The 27,507-nt window shown below is 42.3% G+C and overlaps 1 protein-coding gene across 1 annotated transcript in view; it reads right to left on the bottom strand.

The window, feature by feature from the left end:
• Window positions 1-27,507, bottom strand: part of LOC311089369 (uncharacterized protein) — a 113,762-nt gene that overhangs the window by 48,999 nt on the left and 37,256 nt on the right. The window contains exon 5 of the mRNA XM_084124013.1: window positions 25,789-25,848. Coding sequence (XP_083980139.1) covers window positions 25,789-25,848 — 60 coding nt within the window. The remainder of the gene's footprint in view (window positions 1-25,788; window positions 25,849-27,507) is intronic.

Here is a 27,507-nt window from a genome sequence, read left to right as displayed (position 1 = left end):
TTGCAGAGGAAGAGAAATAAAAACCCTGTTAATCCTATATATATTCTTTATATGACCACTTGATAAATGTGTAAACATGTATCTAATTTTCCCATCTCATGATTTTCCCTTTTATGTGGCGTTTGTATTCTTGTAAACTCAATTGGGTTAATGTTTCAGACTTTGCATATTATGGTTAACCAACATTATATGTGCGGCATGTTTGGTCTCTAAAAAATCCAATCTTCGTCTCCGATTTGTTAATTTACATTACATGTTGCTAACTTTGTGATGCATTAGTATTATAAGAATCTTAAAGATTCTTTTCTTAAACACCCAATGAAAGTACATATTCAAATGCCCTGCTAGAACACAAAGGGTCGTAAAATTTCCCTCCAAAGGGAAATTTTCTCATTGGCTCTTGCACCTCCAGAGGTTGTGCCATCTTCACGCTTTAAAGTCACTGATCAGCTTTTAGCTCTCTCTTACTCCTTTTCTGAAATGCTGACGTGAAGATGATGCTGAACTAGAAGCCTCCAAGGACCCACCAAGCTTGTGCCAGGCTGCGGCCTTGTCTTTCCATTCACCAAAGATACTCTGACTACCACTGGTTCTCTCTCATCAAGACCACATCAGCAAAGATCAACTGGAGCCTCAACAAATTGCATCAGGACAGTTTAATTCAAATGGGCGAGACATGCAAGTATCAAACTTAGTCTCATTATTTGATACATTAAGTATCCTTACCCCTTTAAAGAAGGGCGTGTTAGAACTAGGCTGATGGTTTGCTCAAGGCTGTTGATCTGCTGAATTTCAAACAATGCTATAACTTCTTGCTTTCCTGTATTCTGCTTCAGCTCTTTTCCCTTGGTAAACTGTATGCATGTATGTGTGTGTATGTTAGAGTAGTTTAAGTGTTTAGACTAGTTAATAAAATCTTGTTCATGTTACACGCAAAGTTGTCCGTGTCTCAAGCTCATAACTGGAGTCACTAATCATTTAGATCTTGGTTACTGCTCTTAGTAGTATTGTAAATTAAGAAAGACATTTCCCATGCCCCGGAAATGTACATTTCTTAGAGTTAATAAACAATTGATCCTGAGTGTTCATGGGACAAATAGGTTCATTGATTGTAATATTAATTTACGACAGTAAATTAATTATATTAACTAATCCAAATATTCATAATCAATTATAACCAGTTATTATTGATTATTAATATTTCATATAGAGCTAATTTGCTACATTTTATGGTGGAGAATGCGGGCATGATTAAACAAAGGTTATGAGCTTAAGGCGAGACACGGCAGGCAAAAACATCGATTTTTCATGCATGGTCAATTTTGAGATTTTGGGCTAGTTTACTCCTTCAATATGTGTTCTTTCAAGCTGCTATAAAGAAAACGTTGAAAATACACATTAAGATGTTTATTTTATTACATTTTGTTTACTTGTGGCAGTAAGTTTCTCCCGAATTTACCAATAATTCAGCATTGTAACGCGACACGCCGAGATCCGTCTGTTTACTGAAGTCTGTCATGACCGGTATCATTGTGAAGCTCTGAGTCTCCTGCACAACGCTATGTAACCCAAATATGGGCATTTCCTTTCTATCAATAACCATTCGTGAATGTTCAAAGGGGGATTTAAAGCTAATGACAAAATCTCATTGGCTACTGCTGGTTTCTGCCTACGTGAGTGGCTCAGACGCATCACGTGGTATACTCTGACGCTTCTGTGTTTACCGCGGGAACTCCGAAAATGCCGCTAACAATGCAACGTTCACGGAAACAAAAGCAACAGTTACGCTTGGCAAGATGTGGAAAAGGAAAGCAATCGGATGGATTAGCTGAAAAACCACCAGGAAGCAGCACATCTGACCGTAAGCTGTCATTGGGAAACCAGGGGGGGGGTTTAATGACAGTGCCGCTGACTGTGCAACACAGCAGTGGCTGATTATTCATGTCACCCGACTGAATGAATTAATAGGTGATCTCGTGTGCCCTAATTGTGCTGCATCGGACCTATTTATTAACATTGATCCAGTGAACCATGGGTTTTGTAGCAGTCTGCTTCTAGAGTGCAGTACTTGCAAAGGAGAGAGTGGGTATAGACGGAGCGTCTACACATCCACACGGCTGCAAAGCGAGACGAGAGGGGATGTCGCTTTTGACGTGAATGTCCGCATGGTGCTGTTGGCCCATGAATTAGGGATGGGATATGCTGCACTGAGGAAGGTCAGCAAGGTGTTGGGGATCCCTTCCCTTCACCTGAAAACATACCAGAGGCATGACAAGAGAGTGACAGGTAGGCTTTGGAAACAGGGATGGGACAGGGATGTTGATTTTGGAGTTTTAATGACCTGTTACATTTATCATAGTGTTGTTGTAACAGTGAACATATTTCTTTGTGTTGTATTGGTGAGTTTTACTTTTGCAGTACAACTTTTGAGTTTTTAGTTTTAGAGAGACACACACATTAACAGTAGGGTGCATCACACACACACACACACACAATTATGGATCTGTTGTAACAGTATAACATTAGTCAAGTCAAGTCATCTTTATTTATATAGCGCTTTTAACAATGTAGATTGTTTCAAAGCAGCTTGACAGATAAATGGATAATTTAATGTAACAGAGATTATTTTAGCATTATTGTGGTTCTTGAAGAAAGTTATTTTCCAGCTAAAGTTAGTTTTGATTGATGTACTTCCATTGCAACAATCATTAGTTATTAAATTAGGGGCTGCTCAGATGACACCGTTCTTTCTACACAGACTTTAAACGTGAACCTGTGAGAAACGCTGATGGCGTTCACATGCGCATTAGGAATGGGTTCTATAGTTATGTGCGTTTGAATATATGTGCACATGTTTGTAATTCCCTACAAACCAAGCATAAATAAACTACTTGTCTGGCCTATAAAATTTGATAGAGAATTTTATTTGATCACTTCGGGGTGGGTACGCGAACAGAATTTCCTGACAGCGCTTTTTTTCTAGAGTGGTAAAGGGATCATCCATAGGGAGAGGCTAGATAGCACTTTAGCGCTGCAGCCATTATAGGATGGCTTTTTTATTTATAGTCATTTAGGGTTTGCTTGTCCTATTGGGTGCGAGGACTGCATGGTCTATTCCCTGCTCCTTTCCAAAATAAATTGGGTTTTTGCAAAAAAAATAATTCTTGACACAACATGCATTTTTATTTTAGTAGTGGAAATTGAGAGAGGATTGGAGTCACTGCACAAGGCTAGGGAGCAGATCCGGCAGGCCTATTCAGATGTTGATCCAGAGTTGGCAGAGTTGCTGAGGGAGGATGCTGATGCTGTAATAAACATTGGTGTCTCTTTTGATGGGACTTGGCAAAAAAGAGGCTTCACTTCTCATTATGGCATTGGTGTTTGTATCGATATTCTTACAGGACTGGTCATTGACTTTGAGGTCTTATCCTCTTATTGTCATGCTTGTGTCCTAAAGCAAAGTGCCAAAAATGAGGGTAAGATTACTGTGGAGGAATTCAACAGCTGGAGGGAGACGCACACTGACTGTGCAAAGAATTTTACAGGGTCTAGTAAGGCAATGGAGCAACAGGCAGCAAAGAGAATATGGGCTAGATCAGTCAGTCGCCACCAGCTGCGGTACACTGAGATGCTCTCAGATGGGGATAGCTCTGCTTTTAAGGAAGTGTTGTCACTGAAACCATACCCTGAGCATGATATTGTAAAGCTGGAATGCATTAACCATGCTCACAAGCGAATGGGCACAGCGCTCAGAAAATTTAGTGCAGAGCGAAAATTGGGTGGCAAGGGTTTGGGGAAACTGACCGCAAAGAAATGCAAAACACTGCAAAATTATTACAGGGGGGCAATTTTGAACAACCAGGGGTCAGTGGATAGAATGAAAGCAGAGATCTGGGCAGGCCTTCTTCACTGCATGTCAACAGACGAAACACCATTGCATACTAGGTGCAATCCATCTTGGTGTTGGTATCGGAGGGCAGAAGACAAAGACGAGACCCCTGAAAGCCACACACGACATGCTGCAAATTTTCTATCTCACGAGGTGGGACAGAAACTTCTTCCCATATATCATCGCATGTCAAGCGACAGTTTGCTGCAAAAAATGCAGCATGGTGGCACACAAAATGCCAATGAGTGCCTCAATTCGGTTATATGGGCCCGCTGCCCAAAAACTGTTTTTGTAGGCAAGAACAGGGTCGAGGCAGCAGCAAGCATGGCCATCTCCTCTTTTAATGAGGGAGCCTCAGCTGTGCTTAATGTGATGGCAAATTTGTGGCTGGAGAGCACACTTATTACAGTGAACACCATCAAGCAGACAGACCTGCTCAGGGTGTCCAAAGCAAACGCCATTCAGTCTGCAAGTGCGAAACGCAAACGAAAACTTGTGAGTACAGACAAGAAAGTGAAAAGGCACCAGCAAGAGATGTTGGAGGGACCTACATATGGTGCTGGAATTGACAATTAGTCTTTAAAAAGCTGTGACAGCTACTGTTGGTCTTGTTCTGTGTCCATACTGTCTAGCATGGGTTTTGTCTGCAATTTTATGCATTATGCGCCAATGTTAATTAATTGAGTTACTGCAGTTTTAGGCCTTATATGCCTGCCATGTTTTTAAATAATCAGTTTTCATGAGCTTGAAATATTATATATTGTTATTACTAAGTGCCTGAGCATTTATTCTTTTTTTGAGCAATGTTTTTCAATAAAAATGTATTAAATTCCCCTATTTAAATCTTTAAATGCCGTTTTCTCAAAATGAGTTTTTTGTCATTCTCCAGTACAAACATCTCAGCCTATGTAGCACCTATGTACACCAAACTTTCCAGTTATACACTTAGCAGTATTTTGAAGATCTGTTCAGAGGGATTTGTTAATAAATCATTCCTGGCCTGATTTATGTGACATTTTAATTTTAAAAAAATGGCGAAAATCGATATTTTAAGGCTATGGACAGTATATTTTGATTTCCTAGGTAATGAAAGCATATATCCTGAAATCCCTATGAACATCTTTTTTCATCTTGTGTGTAATCAAAATGAAAAAATAATTTTGCGTCTGGCTTTATCATATTTTCAGATATATCTACTGAAAAAATATGCAAAATTGCACATATTTAATGAGATAATACCTAATTTGCATAATTAAACATAACAATTTCAAAAACTTGTAAAACATTTTTTTTATGAACTTGTGTAAGTAATAAACTGAGGAAGTTTCATGGTGATATCTATTATTTAAAAATTTGACCCTATTCACCTGTAGTGTCTCGCCTTAAACCACTGTCAACCTAAAAGTGTGTATTTGATAATTCTAGTCAGAATAGGACACAACATGCGATACCGCATTAAGGTCGCTAGTTGCTGGCTTATTTAAATGCAGATAAATGATGATTTGAATTGACATCTCTACTGTAATTGAAAAAGTCTTAACACATTTAAGCATATTTTCAAATGGTATCAGTGTAAGGTTAATATGATTTTAGCGAAGAAACCCTAATTTCAGTATTAAAGCGTAAGTCTGTTTTGACGAAGGAATCTCAGCTCAGCGGCATATAAACTGTACCAGAATTGATTATTCTGCTTTGGTTAAAGAATTCCAAATGCAGTATTGCTTAACCTGTTTCTGATGAAGGAATCTCAGTACAGTGTTATATAAATGTAAATATGGGCGATGCTCCCCTTTTTACAGTGTAGAAGCCTTACAAATTATAGTTAGATTGATGTCATTCATCTAAACTTTATCCGTGCATTTAAAAAGCATAGCTACCTGGTGATCAAAACTGTGTCTCACTCACTGAAACTCTGAAGTGCATTGGTTCCCATGACAACGACTTGTCACAGGAAGTGCTAACTCTAGATAGCACGTGTTACCTTCCGACGCCATTTTGTAAACAAACAGCCGAAGTGGCTAAGCTAACCCAACCTAGCAGCCCTTCAGCTTAGGCTAAGCTAACTTATAACTTCAACAGTTAGTTGTTAGCATCATTTACATGAAGCCTTTAACTACAGCTTGTGTGTATGCAGTGTGAATTATCTAAACCATTTTCCTTTAATCCCATTTCTGGTTTCTGAATTCTCACTTTCTCTTTCCTTAACTTTTATTCTTCTCATCTAATTTCACCTGCACTTTTCAGGTGCATTCCTTACTGAACGCTGTTCAGCTAAATTTGCAGTTACTTTGTTAATTAAATCTAAACTTAATTACATGTAAACTGTTTAGCTAGAGAATAATTTTTATAGTTATTGGGAACTTTCAATGGCACGTTGACTAAACTTTATGGAGGGACAAACACATGGTATGGTCTTGAACACGCAGCAGCTGTGACCAACTATAGAATGATGTCCAAAGCAAATCTAATGGTTGATCATAAGTGCAATCGATTATTCCCAATACTAGATCATTCAGCTGTTTTAATCACTTTAAATCTTTTTATTAAATTTAATCATAATAGAAGTCAGCTATTAATTTTTTTCATTTAACCCTCTTGTTCTAGTGTGGTTTTATTTCCCCATAAAACCGCAAAAGTAACTAGACAACATTCCTTCTTGATTTGTTTATTTTCAACAGTTGCTTCAATTTTATGAGCCAGCTACACAAGTAATCTAGACGATTGCTATGGCATAATTTTGAGTACCACTAATAAACACAATCTAATCGGAAAGCTCTCCTCTTCCTCTTTCTTTCTCTTCTTCATTTGTTCAGAGATCAAGCCTGTTGTATGCTATCAGTAAGTTCTGAGAAATAATTTGACCATAAGAACCATCTTAAGTCATTTATTAAATCTAGGCTTACGCTCTTCTAGCAAAGCCACTCAGATCCACACAAATCTGAGCATCCTGCTATTTGCAGCTAAGATAGTAATAATAAGGTACAGATTTCACTTGCTAACCACACCTGGCAAAACCTAGCTGTACATTATACACCTAGCTGTCTCACTTTGCCTTTAGCTCCAAATTCTGTTTGATCTTGCATTAGTCTCTTGCCCTTACTCTCACCACAAGTGTGCCAGAATGTTGCAGATGCTCAGCCTAACTGCCCAGATGGCAGACCAAAAGGACTGGCTAGGTGTTTTGAAGAACACCCTTTTACCCACGGCTGCTGACGACCTTCAGCACAAGAGCCAAATGCAACTGGAAAACAAGGGAAGACAGCTAATGAAAGATGACTCAAACCAGAGGTATGACCACAAATATCTGACTGAGGTTATCTTCCTGGCCCACAACCTCACAGGTTTGAATAAGGAGGTAAACAACCTCAAACTCCAGATCACAGAGTCCCAAAAGGAGCTGACACATGCTAAAAGCCGCATAGACCAGCTAGAGATGGAGGCTCAGGACAGACACAAGGACCCTGGCAGAAGAGAGACACAGGAGGAAATCCACAGTCTTCAAACCGCACTGACAACTGCTAAACAACAAGAGCAGTTTGAAAAGACAGCCAGAGAGGACCTGGAAAAGGAACTCTTTCACACAGAGTCACTGTTAAAAGCAGCAAATTCTGAAATCTTGGAAAAAGATGCAAGAATCATGGCCTGTGAAGGTCAACTGAAGGTGTCCAGAGCTGAAATTGAGGCACTGACCCAGCAGCTGGACAACACCAAAGATGAACTTGACATGGTCCAACGAGAACTGAGACACTCTTACCTGCTGCAAAAAGAACCACAGCAGGAGAGACATCTCACTCCCCCACTTGCAATCAGCAGAGAAACCTCCCCCAGCCAAGCACAGAGTTACCAAGGGGGGAGACAAACCCCTCTGCTTAACATGTCATCGGACAATTTCCTTAAAGCTTCTGCAGCTGCAGAAGGAAAAGGACTGATTCAAACGAATCCTGAAACGACACATGTAGTGACACTCAAAGACCTCAACCGAATGGCCAGACAGATCCCTGCATTTACACCAGAGCTTGCAGGAGACAACGACGTTTACACTTACCTGCGAGACATTGACTTTCACCTGCAGTCTTTGATGAGTGTGCACCATCAAGATAGACTCTATCTGATCTGGATAACATCCAGCCCAGAGGTGCAACGCTTTCTGGCTCGGCAGCCAGAAAACATCAAGTCTAACTACCAGCAGCTGAAACAAGCCATTATAAAGGAGTTCTCAGAGTTTGAAAACGGACTGATCGCTGCCCTAGATACCAAACAGGGTCGGCATGAAACTCCCTATGTTTACTATCACAGACTCAGACGAGACTTCGGAGCTCGCAACGAATCTGGGATGGAGGAGGACACCAGCTTCAAGAGCCTTTTCCTCCGAAACCTCCATCCTATTGTAAGTCATCATTTAGGCATCATGGCCTGCGCCAACACAATGCCTATCCAACAACTGCGTGACCTGACACAGAAGGCCTTTAACAAACACAAGGCCTCCTCAAAAAGGGTTTGTAAGATCCCAGCGATTCTGAACGGCAAAATCCAGAATCCAAAGCTGGCACCAGAAGGCACCCAGCATTTCCACAATGCAAGAGCCTTTAACAAAAAGCTAGCCAGCAGAGGGCAAAACCATCACCATGGCCATAGATCTAGACTCAAGACCAACCGCTGGGAGGAGCCATGGAAAAGAACATTCTCACCCAGCAAACACCACAGGACGTCCCACAGCAGTCTTCAACAACAACATCCTCCTCCACACCTTTCACACAGGTGCCAAACAGAGGCTGCACAAAGACAGCTGGACACGCCTGCTTCTGAGTTACAAGAGCTGCTAGCACTAGCAAAAGAGCTCCTTGATCAGAACTCCCCTGAGGAGTACTGGGAAGAACGAACCTCTGACTCTTGCCCAACACAGCTCAGGCAAGCTTAAGTCAGCACTACAGCCAGAGCAGAGTAACACTGCAGACTTCAGACTCCTGGTCCCTGGGTGCAGAACAAAGGGCTAATGACCACCTGCTGCCCTTTTGCTACCAACACTAGGTCAGTCTGAAACTCTCTTCACACTACACAATACCCAGGACCACTCCCTGCAGTCACAAGCAACCACCTGCCTCAAAGGACAGGTGACACACTTGCAAGGCACCTCCTGCCTCAGCACCTGCTGCAGAGACCTGGACTTGGCTACTGTCTACATCACCTGATGGAACGACCACCGCTCCAGGAAACAAAAACAACCAGAGGCCACCATGGCCTTCCAGCCTTGTATGACAGAGGTGTGTCTGATCTTTCTGCACTTCCAACGTCGTTCGTGGTTGTCCTTGAGAGGGACAACAACGATCGAAAGGGGGGAATATGTAGCGACTGGATCAATCAGACACACACATATTATTAATTTATTTAATGAATAATCCAGCAAACTCACTCTCCCAAATAAGGCCTGTGAAACGTTCCCCAAATGAAGCTAACACACTGGCAGGAAGCAGTGTCTTGTTACAGGACACACACTGAGACTTGGGTTTTACGACGGTAAAGAATGTCCTGAGAGCTGTGACTCTCACTTAAATTCTTGCAGAGGAAGAGAAATAAAAACCCTGTTAATCCTATATATATTCTTAATAAAACCACTTGATAAATGTGTAAACATGTATCTAATTTTCCCATCTCATGATTTTCCCTTTTATGTGGCGTTTGTATTCTTGTAAACTCAATTGGGTTAATGTTTCAGACTTTGCATATTATGGTTAACCAACATTATATGTGCGGCATGTTTGGTCTCTAAAAAATCCAATCTTCGTCTCCGATTTGTTAATTTACATTACATGTTGCTAACTTTGTGATGCATTAGTATTATAAGAATCTTAAAGATTCTTTTCTTAAACACCCAATGAAAGTACATATTCAAATGCCCTGCTAGAACACAAAGGGTCGTAAAATTTCCCTCCAAAGAGAAATTTTCTCATTGGCTCTTGCACCTCCAGAGGTTGTGCCATCTTCACGCTTTAAAGTCACTGATCAGCTTTTAGCTCTCTCTTACTCCTTTTCTGAAATGCTGACGTGAAGATGATGCTGAACTAGAAGCCTCCAAGGACCCACCAAGCTTGTGCCAGGCTGCGGCCTTGTCTTTCCATTCACCAAAGATACTCTGACTACCACTGGTTCTCTCTCATCAAGACCACATCAGCAAAGATCAACTGGAGCCTCAACAAATTGCATCAGGACAGTTTAATTCAAATGGGCGAGACATGCAAGTATCAAACTTAGTCTCATTATTTGATACATTAAGTATCCTTACCCCTTTAAAGAAGGGCGTGTTAGAACTAAACTGATGGTTTGCTCAAGGCTGTTGATCTGCAGAATTTCAAACAATGCTATAACTTCTTGCTTTCCTGTATTCTGCTTCAGCTCTTTTTCCCTTGGTAAACTGTATGCATGTATGTGTGTGTATGTTAGAGTAGTTTAAGTGTTTAGACTAGTTAATAAAATCTTGTTCATGTTACACGCAAAGTTGTCCGTGTCTCAAGCTCATAACTGGAGTCACTAATCATTTAGATCTTGGTTACTGCTCTTAGTAGTATTGTAAATTAAGAAAGACATTTCCCATGCCCCGGAAATGTACATTTCTTAGAGTTAATAAACAATTGATCCTGAGTGTTCATGGGACAAATAGGTTCATTGATTGTAATATTAATTTACGACAGTAAATTAATTATATTAACTAATCCAAATATTCATAATCAATTATAACCAGTTATTATTGATTATTAATATTTCATATAGAGCTAATTTGCTACATTACGGATTACCCCATTAAACTGCACATGGATCTTACCTTTTTTGTGTGCATCCAGTGACAATGCCTTTGTCTAAAGCGACTTACAAATACAGGAATACAGCAAGCGAGTCATCATGAAGAGGCAAAAACAACACAAGAAGTGCTCAAAATACAAAGTTCAGGCACTACCTAGAGTAGCACAAGTCAGACAAGGGAGGATTAAAGGAAAATAAAATAATTATTTTGCTCACGGAAGAGATGAGTTTTCAGCTGTCTTTTGAATGTTGTCAGGGATTCTGCATTCCGGATGAGGGTGGGGAGATCATTCCACCAGCAAGGAACCGTGAATGAGAATGTTCTGGAGAGTGATTTTGTGGCTTATCATCTGACTAAAATGTGAGAAAGAGCTGTGTGTCATCAGCATAGCAATAGTAAGAGAAACCATGAGCCTGTATGATGTGTCCCAGTGATGTGATGTAGATGGAGAAGAGGAGGGGTCCAAGCACTGAACCCTGGGGAACCCCTGTGGTCAGTTGATGTGCTCTGGATACCTCGCCTCTCCATGCAACCCTAAAGGATCTACCTGTGAGATAGGACTCAAACCAGTGGAGTGGAGTACCTGTGATACTCAGGGATGAGAGGGAGGACAGAAGGATCTGATGATTCACAGTGTCGAAGGCAGCAGACAGATCCAGGAGAATGAGAACTGATGATTTGGAAGCAGCCTTAGCGATCCGCAGGGCTTCTGTGACCGACAGTAATGCCGTCTCGGTTGAATGCCCTTTCTTGAAGCCAGATTGGATGACATCCAGCTGGTTATTCTTAGACAGGAAAGATGATACTTGGTTGAAAGCAACTCGTTCAAGTGTTTTCGCTATGAATGGTAGGAGAGAGACAGATCTGTAACTCTCTCTGAGTGATGTGTTTAATGTTGGTTTTTTGAAGCAGTGGAGTTACCCGAGCCTGCTTGAATGCTGTAGGGGAAATGCCAGTATGGAGGGATGAGTTGATGATGTGTAGGTAGAAGTGCTGGTAGAAGTGTGGGAGAGACGGCTTGTAGAAGGTGTGAGGGGATGGGGTCTAGAGGGTGGTAGGATGACTGGAGATTAGGCCCAAACTCGAGGCACGATGCGTCCACTGAAAGAGCAGATAAGACAGATCGCCAACTCTCTGGACCGATGCCAGAACCAGCAGAAGGGCCATCTTTAAATTCATCAACTGGGTTCAGAGATGATCACGGCTCTATTGTGGTCAAACTGTGAGTTCACTCACTCAGCAGTAACATGTTTCCAGACCTCAACAGTGAGATCACAGCTATGAAAACACTACGGAAATCATGTAATGTCACACTTAGAGCACAGCCCACAGACACCTCGCTGTAGAGAGAAATCTATTTATTATAAAAATCTGATCATCTGGCAATGGAATTTTGCCAAATATTCCTTTCTTAAAATTAAACTGACCTACAATAATCGTTAATGGAACCCAAAATATTTTTTTTACAGTTCCCAGTTTCTGCAAAACTGACTGCAGTCTCATAATTACTGCAAGCTGACAGGTAATTATCAGCTTAAGAAAATAGATGATTTAATGAGAATGATCTAAAAGAGTAAAACTGTCCTCATTTTCTAGCCTGCACTGTGTTACACAAACAACAGTCTATTTTAGCCCATTATGGCCCATGTCGGAAGTCACTTTTAGGAATTGAATGGCTTAGATCAGAACTATTTCACAATGACAGTATGTATGAAGTCAGAGTCAAAATTAATCTCTGAAAGTTTTGTCTGTTTTCTCACCTGAACTCTTGACAGTCTATGTGTCTGTGGTCTTGACTTTTATTTTCTCAATATTTTATTTAAAAGTACTTAAAGTTTCTATTTCACTTACAAGACTTTGTGGTTATTTTAGTCTGTTCATAAGCACACCAATATTGAGATAAGGGTTTATTGAAATAAAGTTAATAATATTCAGAGGCTACTTAGAGAGATCTAATAATAAACTAACCCAGGACCCCTCCCGCTTAAATCTAAGGGAGAGGGCGCTACATGTGTATATGTTAAAGTATCATGAACCATGTAATACAGATGTTGGCGCTGTCGCACTCCTGACAATCTGAGTGTGTAAATCATGCTAGAGTTGATATTTATTGACACTATACCACAGTTAAGTGTCTTTACATGTGTGTGAAACATGTCTGAGAAGTGCATATTGTGAACTGCACTGGCTCAACACACATCTACTCTGAACACAAGGATATTCTTTTGCACACAAGAGCATTACTGTTAGTTTCACTTTCTTATTTTAGCAGTTCCCCTTCGAGGGAACTCGCACTGCGTCGTCGTCGTGACGACACTTTGGGGAACGCCCTCAGCGTAACGCATCTGAAGCATGAATGAAATCTGTCCAATCCTGATTGGTGCTGCGTCATGACGTAGTAGATGACGGCATAACCGTAAGATACAAAGGGACGCTGGCACAAACACACATCAGCTTTTTGCTCTTCAGCAAAGCGCTCTGTGTGAAACTGTTTGTCCTATTTGGTGTTGTTTGTCCTATAAGAATTGTCCCAAATAACGTCTGCATTGCAATATAGAATCTAGTGGCTCGGATCTCGCGTTTGCCGAGGCAATGCTTAGGTTGCGGGTCTACTGTGCAATAAAGATTCTGTGACTCGCGTTGCCGAGGCAGCACGTAGTTTGAAGGTCTGCATTGCAATACAGAATCTATAGTGGCTCGGATCTCGCGTTTGCCGAGGCAGCGCGTAGATTATGGCTACTCTGCAATAAAGATTTTGTGACTAATCTCGCGTTTGCTGAGGCAGCGCGTAGATTATGTCTGCATTGCAATACAGAATCTATAGCTCGGGTCTCGCGCTTGCCGAGGCAGCGCGTAGATTACGGGGCTACTCTGCAATAAAGATTCTGTGTGGATGCGAGGCATGCACAGTCAGCTCCTGAGGGTGCTGGCTGTGTGTTCATTGAGAAATATCTTGACGCACACAGCCGTGCGTTCCGGGTGTTTCAACCTCGCGCACGTTGGCTTTCTTCTGGAGAGATGAAAGCCAAATATATTGTGAACACTCGAATCTCGCGTTTGCCGAGGCAGCGCGTAGATTACGAGTCTGCTATAAAAGGGACACACACGGTCTGTGAAATAATACTGTTTGGGTGCGAGGCATTCACAGTCAGCTCCTGAGGGGGCTGGCAGTTCATTGAGAAATATCTCGGCGCGCGTGCATAGAAAAAAGCCGTGCGCTGTCGAATGTTTCAACCTCGCAATTGTTGACTTTCTTCTCGAGGGATGAAAGCCGATATATTGTGACGACGGCTCGAATCTCGCGTTTGCCGAGGCAGCGCGTAGATTACGAAACCGTTTAAATAAATATTAAACTAAACAAACAGTATTTTCTGGTGATTATGGCTGCATTTAATTCTTAATGGAATTAAATGATGGAATATTATCTGACCATGAGAAGTTAGATATTTTAATTCAGCCTACCATCCAGACCGTGTTTCACTTATCTAGTGTTTTTGGCTGCATTTAATTTTGAGGAATTAAAATGTTGAGCCTCGCACCGACAGGTGCAGAAAGAGTGTCGCCTCGCGTGCCCCTCCCGAGGGAGCCTGGCAAAGGAGACGGCGCTCTTGCGGCAAGCCTTCTGAGCCTAAGGTCGATCTGAGGACCGTCCTTTAGGCAAAGAAGGCTTCTGCCAGATGGTCCTAGCTGCGGCCGGACCACTCAGAGCTGTCCCCCCCGGGGTGGAGCGATCGAGGTCGCCTCCCCCCGGAGCTCTCAGGAAATCAGTGCTGTGTTCCCGCCGTCCAGTACGCTTCGGGCCACACTGATTTCCCGCGCACGCACGCTGCTCCAGCCGCCTCTAGAAAGACCTGCGGCTGGGCAGCGAACGCGTCCGCACACCGAAAATCATTCTCGACTGCTCCCTGCCGGTCAGCCGCTTCAGGGGGTCGGGAATGAGGCTCGGTTGACACCCGAGGCCAGCCTTGAGAGGCTGGTTCCCTTAGTAGATTATCTCGGCGCATGGTCATGCTTCCGAATATATCTGCGTGGGCCCTGCATACTGTAGAGCTGGGTTACAGACTGCAGTTCAGCTCCCCTCCCCCGAAGTTCAACGGGGTGGTCTGGACTGTGGTCGGCTCAGAGCAGGTTTGGGTTATGGAACAGGAAGTTCAATCCCTGTTGGTCAAGGAGGCCATAGAACGTGTTCCTCTGCCAGACAGGGAGTCCGGGTTCTACAGCCGGTACTTCATAGTTCCCAAGAAGGATGGGGGGTTGCATCCAATAATAGATCTCAGGCACTTGAATCGTTCTCTGAGGAGATTCAGGTTCAAGATGCTCACAATTCCAGCCATCGTGAGTCAGATCCAGTTCGAGGACTGGTTCGTCACGATAGATCTGGAGGACGCATACTTCCATATTTCCATCCTTCCATTTCACAGGAAGTTCCTGAGGTTCGCTTTCGGGGGCGAAGCGTACCAATATCGGGTTCTTCCCTTTGGCCTAGCTCTTTCCCCTCGCACCTTCACCAAGTGCATGGATGCAGCGCTGGCTCCGCTGAGACTCCAGGGCATTCGTGTACTCAATTACATCGACGACTGGCTAATATTAGCCAAGTCGTACGATATGGCAGTTCGGCATCGAGATGTCGTTCTAGCCCATATCAGGTGCTTGGGGCTGAGACTCAACACAAAGAAAAGCGTGTTGACGCCCTCCCAGAGGACTATGTTCCTGGGAGTGGTATGGGACTCCACGACGATGCGGGCACAAATGTCTCCTGCACGGGTGGAATCCATACGGGCGATGGTCTCCAGAGTGAAGCTAGGCCACAACCTCACTGTGAAGCAGTTTCAGAGACTGCTGGGGCTCATGGCAGCAGCGTCCAACGTCATACCTTTTGGCCTGCTACACATGGGATCCCTACAGTGGTGGTTGAGAGCCAAGGGGTTTTCCCCGAGGGGAAATCCGTTCCATATGATCAGGGTAACGCGCAAATGCCTTCGTTCTCTCGTCATATGGAGGAAACCTTGGTTCCTGTCCCAGGGACCGGTGCTGGGAGCATCATGTTGCCGGAAAACCGTTCAACAGATGCCTCCCTCACTGGTTGGGGCGCGGTCATGGACGGCCGCTTTGCGAGAGGTCTGTGGGAGACCCGGCATTCTTCTTGGCACATCTACTGCCTGGAAATGCTGGCGGTCTACAAAGCTCTGAGGAGCTTTTTCCCAGACCTCCGCGGCCACCATGTCCTGATACGCTTGGACACTTCTGTAGTCGCGTATCTGAATCATCAGGGGGGTCTGAGGTCGCGCCCTCTATGCAGACTGGCACACCAGATCCTTCTGTGGTCCCAGGGGAAACTGTCGTCTCTCAGAGCGATGTACATCCCCGGGGACCAAAATCAGGGAGCAGACGTCCTGTCGAGGCAGGGGCTGAGGCCCGGGGAGTGGCGACTCCACCCAGAGGTGGTGGAAGCCATGTGCGTGAGATTCGGCCCAGTGGAAGTGGATCTATTCGCGTCTCAAGAGACGTCCCACTGTCCACTGTGGTTCTCTCTCAGGCATCCAGCTCCGCTGGGGCTGGACGCCATGATGCAGACATGGCCGAGGCGGCATCTGTACGCATTTCCACTTGGTGTAGAGAGCGTGAGGTGGACCCAGTTAACTGCCCAGTGGCTTCAGTGCTGGAGTTCCTCCAAGATCGTTTCTCCCCCGGTCTTACCCCATCCACACTTAATGTGTATGTGGCTGCCATTGGGGCTTTCCACTCGCCTGTAGGTGATGGGCCCTTGGGGAAGCACCATCTGGTTGTACGTTTCCTCCGTGAGGCTCGGAGGATGAGGCCTGCGGCTCGCTCCAGAGTCCCAACTAATAGGACCTGGCGGTGGTACTTGAAGGGTTGGCTGAGGCCCCCTTCGAGCCACTGGAGTCGGCTGAGGCAAAGAACCTGACCCTTAAGGTTGCCTTTCTCCTTGCTATCACTTCTCTGAGGAGAGTGGGGGATCTCCAGGCCTTGGCTATAACGCCAACTTGCCTGGAGTTTGCCCCTGGCGGAGTTAAGGCCATCTTACATCCTAGACCGGGCTATGTGCCCAAGGTGCCATCTAATGTGGCACGGTCAGTGGTTCTTCAGGCCTTCCATCCTCCACCTCACACGACGGCGGAAGAGGGAAGACTTCACCTGCTCTGCCCAGTCAGAGCCCTTAGGGTTTATTTGGAGAAGTCTTCTCATTGGAGGAAGTCAGACCATTTGTTGGTGTGCTTTGGTTCACCCAAGAAAGGGCTGCCTGCATCTAAACAGACAATCAGCAATTGGATTGTCCAGGCTATAGCCACGGCTTATCAGGTGCGCAATTTGCCTTCACCTATGGCCGTGAGGGCTCATTCCACCAGGAGCATGTCCTCCTCGGTGGCCCTCCTTTCTGGCATCTCGCTTCAGGATATCTGCGAGGCGGCCGGGTGGGCCACCCCGCACACCTTCATACGTTTTTACAGTCTGCAACTTCCTGTGACGCCTGGCGCCAGAGTGCTCGGTCCTAAGTATGCCTGTTCTTACAGCTTCATACTAGGGCGGGTGTGATTACGGTGTGGCATAGTGGGTATTACGTTCCCCAAAGTGTCGTCACGACGACGACGCAGTGCGAGTTCCCTCGAAGGGGAACGTCTCGGGTTACGACTGTAACCCTTGTTCCCCGAGAAGGGAACGAGACACTGCGTCTCGTCGCCACACCTATCACGGTCAGAGCGCTTGCTTCATCGCAAATAGCTGATGTGTGTTTGTGCCAGCGTCCCTTTGTATCTTCCGGTTATGCCGTCATCTACTACGTCATGACGCAGCACCAATCAGGATTGGACAGATTTCATTCATGCTTCAGATGCGTTACGCTGAGGGCGTTCCCCAAAGTGTCGTCACGACGACGACGCAGTTTCTCGTTCCCTTCTCGGGGAACAAGGGTTACAGTCGTAACCCGAGACGTTTCCTGCGTGCTGTTAAATTCTAGAAATAAAATCATTACATTATTAGTGATAAAATTTTTCTGTTACTTAAAAGTTATCCACTATTCATGACTCCTGAATTATGAAACAGTTTTTAAAGTATTTTAAAAGTAATTATTGGCATCAGTTCCAGTTTGGTCAAACAGAAAGTATATGCAGACACTACATGAGCGTCTCTAAAGAAGAGATTAATCTGTCTCAGGAAGTGTTTCTACACATGCACTGTAACACATGGATTATAATGTGCTGTTTCCTCTGAGGAACAAAGATCAGATCCAGCCTCCTTTATCAACACTACAGATGTTCTGGAAGATAGATCTGGGATGTATTTCTCAAGCACCACTGATTTAACTTTCGCCTCCCTGAACTTCTGGACCACTGTCTCAATGGTGTTATTAAAAGCCCGGAAGACTTTTATTCCTCCTTGAGCCCCAAAAGGTTTACCCACAGATGCCACTCAATGGCAACTATTGCAGGAAGAGAGCGGCCGATGGCTCAGGACTTCAGGAGGTCTGTGGAGTGCCGGAGCTCCAGGACTGCATCTGGAGACACTCCCTCACTTTGATGAGGTCCTTCATTAAGTCGGCTTGCAACATCGCCTTGGTGTGCAACAGGAATCGCCTCCAGCCGGGCCCACTGCCACGCATGCCTGGCAAGGAATCACTCCTCTAATCTATCTGGAGTAGGGCTGCAGCTATCGATTCTTTTTGTAATCGATTAATCTAGCACTTAATCGATCGATTAATCGAGTAATCGGATAAAAAAATGTTGTGTGTTTTTAAACAACCAAAACAAATAATGCATAACGAAAATGAGGTATTTATTCCAACTCCAACATTTGGCTCCAAAACTAAGCCTATTTATTGCAATCTTTACCCATTTAGTGTTTATAAGTGCCAGTGCCAACAATTATACAACAATACAGTTAAGTCAACTTACTGTAAAACATGTATAACATGTAAAACTATGAATACAAACTTAAATAGCAAAGGCCATTTGGCCTTAGGTTTTGTCTTCTTAATACAACATTACAAAAAAAGGATTGCACCTTCTGCAAATTACCCACCGGAGAGCAAAAATAAATGAAATGAATATAAAATATCAAGCCAAACAGGTACACAATGTATACAATGTATAAAAAAAAAATAAGTGTAGCTTTGAAAAGGGGAATGTTTTATTGCAAATATGCATTTTGTTAAATAGAAAAAAACAGCATTTTGTTTTTCACTTAGGCTAGTTTAACCCTCTGGAGTCTGAGGGGTTTTTGGGGTCCTTGAGATGTTCTGACATGCCCTGACATTTGTGCTTTTTTCAGTTGCTTATAAACATATTAATGGCAAAGGTGTAAATTCACTCTATTTAGCACAAACAGGGCTACCATAATATGTGAACAACTTGCATGTACATGTTTGTATTTTTGATAGAATAATGTTTATGCATGGTTTTTTTAAAAACAAAAAACTAAAGTTTCTGAAATAAGGCCATAAAACACATTCTAAATATATGTAAATAAGACTTTTGACTAATGGATGTCGTTGCCTAGAATTTTTTCTTCAAAAATATGTGAAAATCATCCTGCCTAATCATTCACATAACACAATACATTGATTTAAATCTTGTAAAACACTTTTTGTTTGGAAAGGCCTTATGCGGGTGGGCGTGATTCACACCTGAGTCAATGGGGCCCGCATAATGAGGCTGCATACGTAATGAGCCTTTCATTCAGGTGTGTGACTGAGCCACAAGAATGCAAGGACAATATATAACTGGTTTGTTGTTTTTTCCACAAATTTTGCTTGCAAATTGTACAATATCCAAGGTAAACATTTCTAGTAATTGTTCTCATACTGTATTTTCAGATTTGGAATATATTCTCTTCCCAAATGTGTCACTAATAAAGCATAATAAAATTATTTAAAGATAAGGCTTATAATGACCTTTTAAGATTTTGTTTACATCTATCCTTATATATATATATATATATATATATATATATATATATATATATATATTACGGTTATACAATTACAACAACATTTAAAATTGTAACAATATTTCCAGTGTAATCTTTCTTTGTATTCGCGATTCATATTAAAACAGTATTTTTGCCAGCTGTAGTAGCTCCACAACAGCACGCATCTTTGCGTTCATTCATTCATAGTAACGCGATTCATATTAAAACAGTATTTTTGCCAGCTGTAGTAGCTCCACAACAGCACGCATCTTTGCGTTCATTCATTCCGATTAGAACAAAGCAAACAGAACTGACCTAATTCCTCAGCGGGATCCGTTTGCTCCTCGAAATGATACTTCCAGAACTTCTGAGGTAAATTTTTGCAGGATTATTATCAAGATAGTATTATTCCTCACAGCATCCTAAAGTACATAAGTCTGAAAGTGAACTCGCGGTGTGTGTTATCAGCTGATGGGCGTTTTACAGGATTGTTTGGATCGGCTCACATTTGCGTTTGAATAGCGCGTGCTCTCCGTGGGCGGAGCACATTAAAACTTAATTAGCTGAGATGAGAACGACTGACACCTCTCTCTTTGCATACATATTACATAAACTGTGAATATTTGTTTTTTATAAAAATTACTTCGTTTAAAAGAAGATAATTCAAGCTTCATGCCTGTATGTCTGAATGGCTGTTTGACTGAGTATTCGCTGAGTTTTGGTTCATTTTCGGACGCGTTTCAGAATGGACTACACTGACAGAGAGGAGGCAGAACTCGCTTCGTGTTTATTTTTCTTTATTTGGCAAAAAGCACAACACTTTGTTTTTATTTTGAGTATACACAAAAATAATACACATTTAACAGAATCGATTGATGTATGAAACTTGTTTTGTAAAATCAAAGTCAAAAGAGTATTTTGGGTCTCAATTCAACTCATAAGGAAAAAAGCGAGCAGATCACGCCGGCGTGATCTCCGACCTCTGAGGGTTAAGTATATTAGCACGTTTTGTAGTATTATATTTTTTTGTTAATTGAAAATGCTCTATGCTCAATTACTTTGGTAGCCGATTATGTCTTCCCCAAAAGTACGAGTGTATTTGGAGAAGCAGGCTGGGGAGTTTCATTTTTTGTTGTTGTCTGTAACTATTTGGCAGACGTGACATAGCCTACAAACAAGGTCTCGCAAAGACTGCAATACAATATTTGTTCCTCTATCACGTCCCGGTGTATACAGTGAATGCATGCTAAAATTATTGTTGCGTGGCTACATAAAAGTTTAAGCATATGTGATGCATTGCCGCAATTGGTCTGACTGGCGCGTGAGAGAGACGAGGGTGTGTGTGTGTGTGTGTGTGTGTGTGAAGGGGTTCTTTTTTTAGGCTATACTCTCTTGCAATTGAACGTGAATACGTTTACTACTTAAAAACATCAAAGCTAAACATCATATCTAGTCAACCCGCATCACGACATCACTACAAATACAGTATGGGATTAAAATCAGCGAACATCAATGTATAGGCTTAGGCACAGGCGGAAATATTGGCGCTGGATAAAAAAAATAAAAAATGCGGGGGACAGAATCGTTACCTTGTTTCAGCGACGCTGAAAGGAAGCGATCCCAAAACTTCAGACATTCTCTGCCGTTTATGGACATCTTTACTCTCCGCCATCGCGGCAACTAAATTCAAAATGTATCACGCGCTATGGTGTGCTTCCTGAACATTGAACAACGGTCCGTGTGCAATCAGATCCCTGCGCATATAGTGCGCGTCATAGGAATTTAACGAGGCTTCGAGGCAGAGTTTTTGCCTCGAGGAATTTTTGTAATCGAGTAAATCGAGTAACTCAATGAATTGTTGCAGCCCTAATCTGGAGGAGATTCCTCTTTTCCACCGGCCATGGCAAGGGTCATCATGTCCAACTCCTGGAGAGAGGGAGGAGACAGGCTTACTTAAAACATCTGTCTCAACTCTCCTCAGAGATAGACCGGGCCAACAACATGCTCTCTGCCGGATCGGACGGGCCTGCCGATGCTTCTGGTTTGGGCATGAGGAGCTAGCGGCTGAGTTTTGATAAAGGCAGAGATCCGACTCAAACTCCTCCGCCAGCTCCACCTGTGAGCCTCATAAACAAAGCAGTGGGACTGGACCGCTATGTGCAAATGCTTTGCTCCCATCCCTCTTAAAGAAAGCCAGGCGGGAGCAGAGCTTCTTCACTGTGAATCGATCGCATTGAGTACAGCCAGACCCTCGAGAGTTAACCCAGCGTGCTTTGCTCCAAAACAGATCACACATCATCAGGTGTAGTGGAGCATTTCCATGACGTGATGCACTTTTTAACCCAACCAGCCATCTGTGTGACACTTTTACAGACAAACAGCTTTCTAAAGACAAAAGAGCTGATGATGTCATCTGACTGCTGTAGCCAATCAGAAATCAAATTTCTTCTTCCTTTCACTGCTCGCCTAACACATCTTGCTGGATGAAGGACCTTCAACTAAACCTTGCTGAGACAGAACTGCTCATGGTGTCGGCCAACCCAACACTTCATCACAACTTCTCCACTCAGCTATTGATGATCAGTTGAACTCCACAGACCACAGTGCTAGAACTGCAGATTAGCCTTATACAACATTAGGAGGATCAGGCCCTTCCTATCGGAGCTTCACAAATCCTTGCCCAAGCTCTTGTTCTCTCCAGACTGGACTATTGTAATGCTCTCAATGACTTGACAACAGAACAACCACTGGCTCTGCACCTCTACACCTAAACTCACTACTCCAGACCGATGTGTCTCCAGAAGCTTGTGTTCTGCAAGTGAACGGTGTCTTGTGGTGCATCATCTCAAAGAGACACAGAATCACTTTCACAGACCTTCACCTGGACTGTTCCTGCTGGAGGAACGACCTGCCGAACTCAACCTGAGCTGATGAGGCTTTAGCCATCTTCAAGAAACGGCTGAAAACGCATATATTTCATCAACACTCGACCCATTAAAGGAGCTGTATGTAGTTTTCAGCGACCTCTAGCGGTGATGTTTCAGATTGCAACCAATAAGTTTACAAGCGCGTGCTCACTGCTCTTACGCGTGCTCGAATTTATGAGCGAGCACTGTGGGTACCGGCCAGACTGAGACGCAACACACAAAGCATCCCACAACATGCTGGAAACTCAGGTAAACTCCCACTGCAACGTTACAATAATAGGCTACTTTTATCAGCTTGACGTTAAACTAATGCTCCATGCTCGTACCATGATAAGTATGGAACCCTAGCAACCGTGCCGAATTTTGCCACTGCAAGCACTACTTCACATTTTCTTCAGGAAATGTACATTCTAGGTTTGTAGATAAGGTTTCTCCATGATTCAAATGCCCTGCCGATGTTGAGCCGTGTTTTTTACCCGAAGTTCATCCGATTCACGTCTGGCCTTACGAGCTTCAGCAGAAAAAACTTTTTTTGTTGTTTTTTATCAATATGTGGAGTTTGTGTTGGAGTCTGTGTTTTGCTGGGCGCAGGTCATTTCTTAGTGTTATCAGACATGTCATTAGTTGCATAAGTCATAAGTCCATGTCATAAGTTGCAGTGTCGTCGCTGTTGAGTGCAAAGTCAGTAGGCTAGACGAGGCGAGAGGCTCGGGAGCGCGCGTGCAGGTGACGTCACTGGCGGTAAATCCGACCCGGCACCTTCACATAAAAATAAGAATACTTGCTTTCAGAGGTAATAGCATAACCCGCAAAGTGGATAATTTTAATGTGAGATTACAACCCCTTCACACACAGGCAATAAAAAAAGGATTCGTTTTGGTAAAAAAGCTACATACAGCACCTTTAATACTCACACTTACTATTTTATATTACGATACATTACGAGCTCATGAAGGGGAACTAACATCTCAGGAAAGGAGACTTATTAAACACAACTGCAGAGGTTTATTAAGAAAATTATAGCAATCATTCAAAATGAAAAAAGATGCTAAAAACAGGAATGAACAGACAAGATCCAAGAATCCTCAAATCAGCTCCATCACACAGAACAGAGAGAGATTATACCTGTCCCAATACCTCCCCTTACCCTAGATTTCTGCCCTAACCCTTGTTTTTGCGCGTTCTCGTGTAGGGGTAGGGTGTCCCAATACTCTAAAGAGCAAGGGGGAGTGCTATTCTCCCCTTAAAATCAACCCTCAAAACATAGTGTGGTCCGATGCAGGCTTAAAACGAAGTGGAAGATGAAATTACCCAGGATACCTTGCGGGCTCAGCAAGCCGGTAAAATTTTTTAAACAAGATGGCGGACGCCGCTGGAAAGGAACAATAGAATTGTAAGTATATTTTCGCAAATAAGCATGTTAAAATTTCTAAATATGTTGGAATATGTTGGTTTGATGCACATCCAATGGACTGTAAAGTTCTGAACACTAATGTTAGAAAATATTTCACGAAGCTATCTATACGATGTTGATATCTGCCGAGTGCTTCGAGAGAGTCTGCCCATCAAATATACATCTTATCTGGGTAGTTCATCTAATTTTATTTTCAATGTTGGCTTCCAATTATTATAAAAAGAAGACGTGAGGTAAAACTATTAAAAACTAGCCGCGTTCGTCTAGTGCTTCATCTTTTTCTTCACTTCTCCCTAACGTTAAACCCAAACAGCACTGAGCACAATCAGTGATTGTTGTAAAATGCAGTGTCTGCTGATTTTAAATTGCGGGAGGTGTTTGATTGTAAAAAGAGCTATTATAAGCACAATGATCCGCGCAAGAGACGTTCATTTCATTTCATTTCATTTCATTTTTTATTTCACACACGTCATATTAAAGACAAATACAAAATTGCAGTAGTTATAGTTATAGGATGATTATTGTGTGAAAAGGGGGAACCCCAAACAAGCTACCAAACGTTGACCCTGTTCCCATGGCGGCGCGCGTTCAGAAACGGACTGCAACTAGACAAGCAAACTATACTTTGGGTTTCATGTGCGCGTCTAAACGATCAAATACAGACAAAAATATGGCTAAATGACCGGTTTGGAGATTCACTTTAACACAGTTGTGGAATAGTTGGGAGAAAATGTGTATTATTAGATCTGCATTCGGTCTTAAAGTGGCAGCGTCTAATAAACCTGCTAATGATTACACCTTTAATGTGAATAAAACAACTAAAGGCAAAGAGAAAATTTCTCCCAGCTCTTGAATGAATAACTTTAGCTTTAATGAGCATTAATCTATCTATAATAAACTATGCTGTGTTATTTTACATTTGAATTGTATTAGATTTCTAGCATATTATTATGGATACTTATATCCTGATCATAACTGGGATGGTTATGTGCATGTATATAATTTGCATATAGTGGTGTCCCATTTCATAGGGAAAGATCTTCAACTCCACTTCCCCTCGTTGAGGGGACTTTACTTTCGAGGGCACTCAAAACCAAGTGGAAGTTTTAAGGGGGGAGAAATGGGACAGGGCCTGAGTCTGTCCATTACTGTATTAATATTATATTTAAAGCAGTTTACATATGAAGCGCAAGAGAATGACTTTCAACACTGTAGGAAAATATATCCATAAAATCCATATCAATGAAAATAAATCTGGCTTTTTATATGTAAAAAAATAATATTTTAAACTTGTAAACATAATCTAAACTTGATTATGTCACTATAAGTGCTCAGAGTTTTTTCTCTGTTTTCTGAGAAGAAGAAAATAAAACAATGAACAATCCTCTGTAAGTTTTTGCTATTGTAAATATTGCTGCAGATTGGCTCTAAACTCATCAGTATTTTATTCTAATATTGTCAGCATCTCTATTTCCTCTGGGTGCTTCGAGTCCTTCCTCCCTGCAAAATAAAAGCATTGACTGACCTCTCGTATGTGTTTTTATCATGATTGCAGATTGTTCCAGATCAGATGAGTGTGAATCATCAGATTGTGTGCGGCTCAAAACTCACCAGCTCTTCTTGCACAGATGATCTGAAGAAGAATCACAGTAGGAGCAGCAAACACTGCGATCCCAACAATACTCACAATCACTGCAGGAAACATGAGAGGAAGAAGAGAAACTGTACATGACTGAAGTCAAGGGTATTCAACTATCAACAGTTATTGATGAAGCATTTACAGACTGACTGATAGTTTAATGTTATAAAGCTGTCAGTATAAATGAACGTGTCGTACCTCTGTATAATGATCCAGCAGTCACACTGACTTCAGTTTCTGATGCTGTATCAGCTGGATCTGTGGATCACGTCTGTTAGTTCAGTTCAACACATAATGCCACATATACACAACATCATCATCACATAATACTGGAGCTTCACATCACAGAAATGATGAATATGTGCACGAGTCTGTCATCTATTATCTTCTTACTTCACTCTCAAGCTGTCAGGAGGACAATGGCAGTAGTTGAGAAGAGACTGTACTGTATTACTGTATTACTGTGTTACTGTATAACCTATTCCTGGTTTATATGAGAGTGAAACACAGTTGAGCTTCTGCAAATAAACCTTCAGCTTGAATGAAGGACATAAGCCTTATAATTCCTAAAGCCGACCTCCTACATGGGTCATACTAGGCTTTAATACACTCATCTGATTTATCCAATATATCATGTATGACCCATGTAGGAGGCCAATATTGGGAATTATAAGGATTGTTATGCAGTTTATGACTTTGACCACTAATATTTTATAACTCCAAAACGTATGAAGCCATCAGAAAGAGTAGAGCCAATCTGTGGAAGTTTTCACAAATCTGTCAGAAAAGAGTGTTTTCTCACCTGAATACTTGACAGTGTATCTGACTGAGGTCTTGAGTTGATTTCTGCAAGTAAGCTGACATCTCCACTCTCTGTTGTCATCTTCATTCAGGAGTGTTGTAGTCAGAGTGAGGATACAGTGATATTGATCTTGATCTGATGATGATAATATCTGATATCTGGAGTCTGTCTTCAGATCAACACCAGTCTGATTCACCCACAACAGCTCAACTCTCTCAGAACGGACCCAATAATCACAGGATGATCTATCATATGAATACAACTGACAGGAGAGAGTCACAGAGCGGCCTGGACTGATCTCAGTCTGTGAGGATGAAGATGATGATGAGGATGATGAAGACACTGAAACTGAACACAAGACACAAATCACAGACTCTTCAATCATCATCTGAGTTTAAAGGGAGAATCTGCCCTTTTTAAATTGACCACATAATCATAAACTTACCATTAAGAACATTCAGAAAAACATCAGCATCAGATCCTTGTCGTCTGCCATTCACATATTGTTCACAGATGTATAATCCATAATCTTCTACTGTGACGTTCTTGATGTTCAGAGAGCAGTCAGACTCCAGACTCAGTCTCTCATGTCTCTCTGTGTCTTTATTCTTTATCCCTCCAGTAATCAGTTTAACTCTCCCTGAACGTCTGTTATAATAGACCCATGTAGTTGATTTGCAGTCAGAAAGAGCTTCATTACAGGACAGAGAGACATTTTCACCAGAACTGATGAACGCATGATCATATCCACTGGTTCCTGAAACACAGTATATCTCAGTGATCATTATGATATATATTTATAAATGAAACATAAAACACACCAGCATAAAAAGCAGAAGTTTTAAATCCTAGTATTTTTCCTGACTTAAAGCAAACAACACACTCTCCAGAATAAACTATTAGTCTTTATCAGAGAGCTGTTCAAATCACTGACACACTCTTAATATGAAGATAATTCTTCATCATCAGATGTTTGAGTGACACTATGTCCAGTATCAGGAATAATACAGTATGATCTGTGTGTATCAATACACAACTCTGAGATCACAACGTGAATGTGTGCAAGAATAAACTGAGCATGTTCAAATGAACTCTTTCCAGACTAATTCCACTAA

This window comes from Abramis brama, assembly GCF_963993115.1.
Source record: "Abramis brama genome assembly, chromosome: 1".
NCBI classification, from domain to species: domain Eukaryota; kingdom Metazoa; phylum Chordata; class Actinopteri; order Cypriniformes; family Leuciscidae; genus Abramis; species Abramis brama.
The sequence above is the reverse complement of the archived record's forward strand: the minus strand, read 5'-3'. Positions and strand labels throughout refer to the sequence as shown.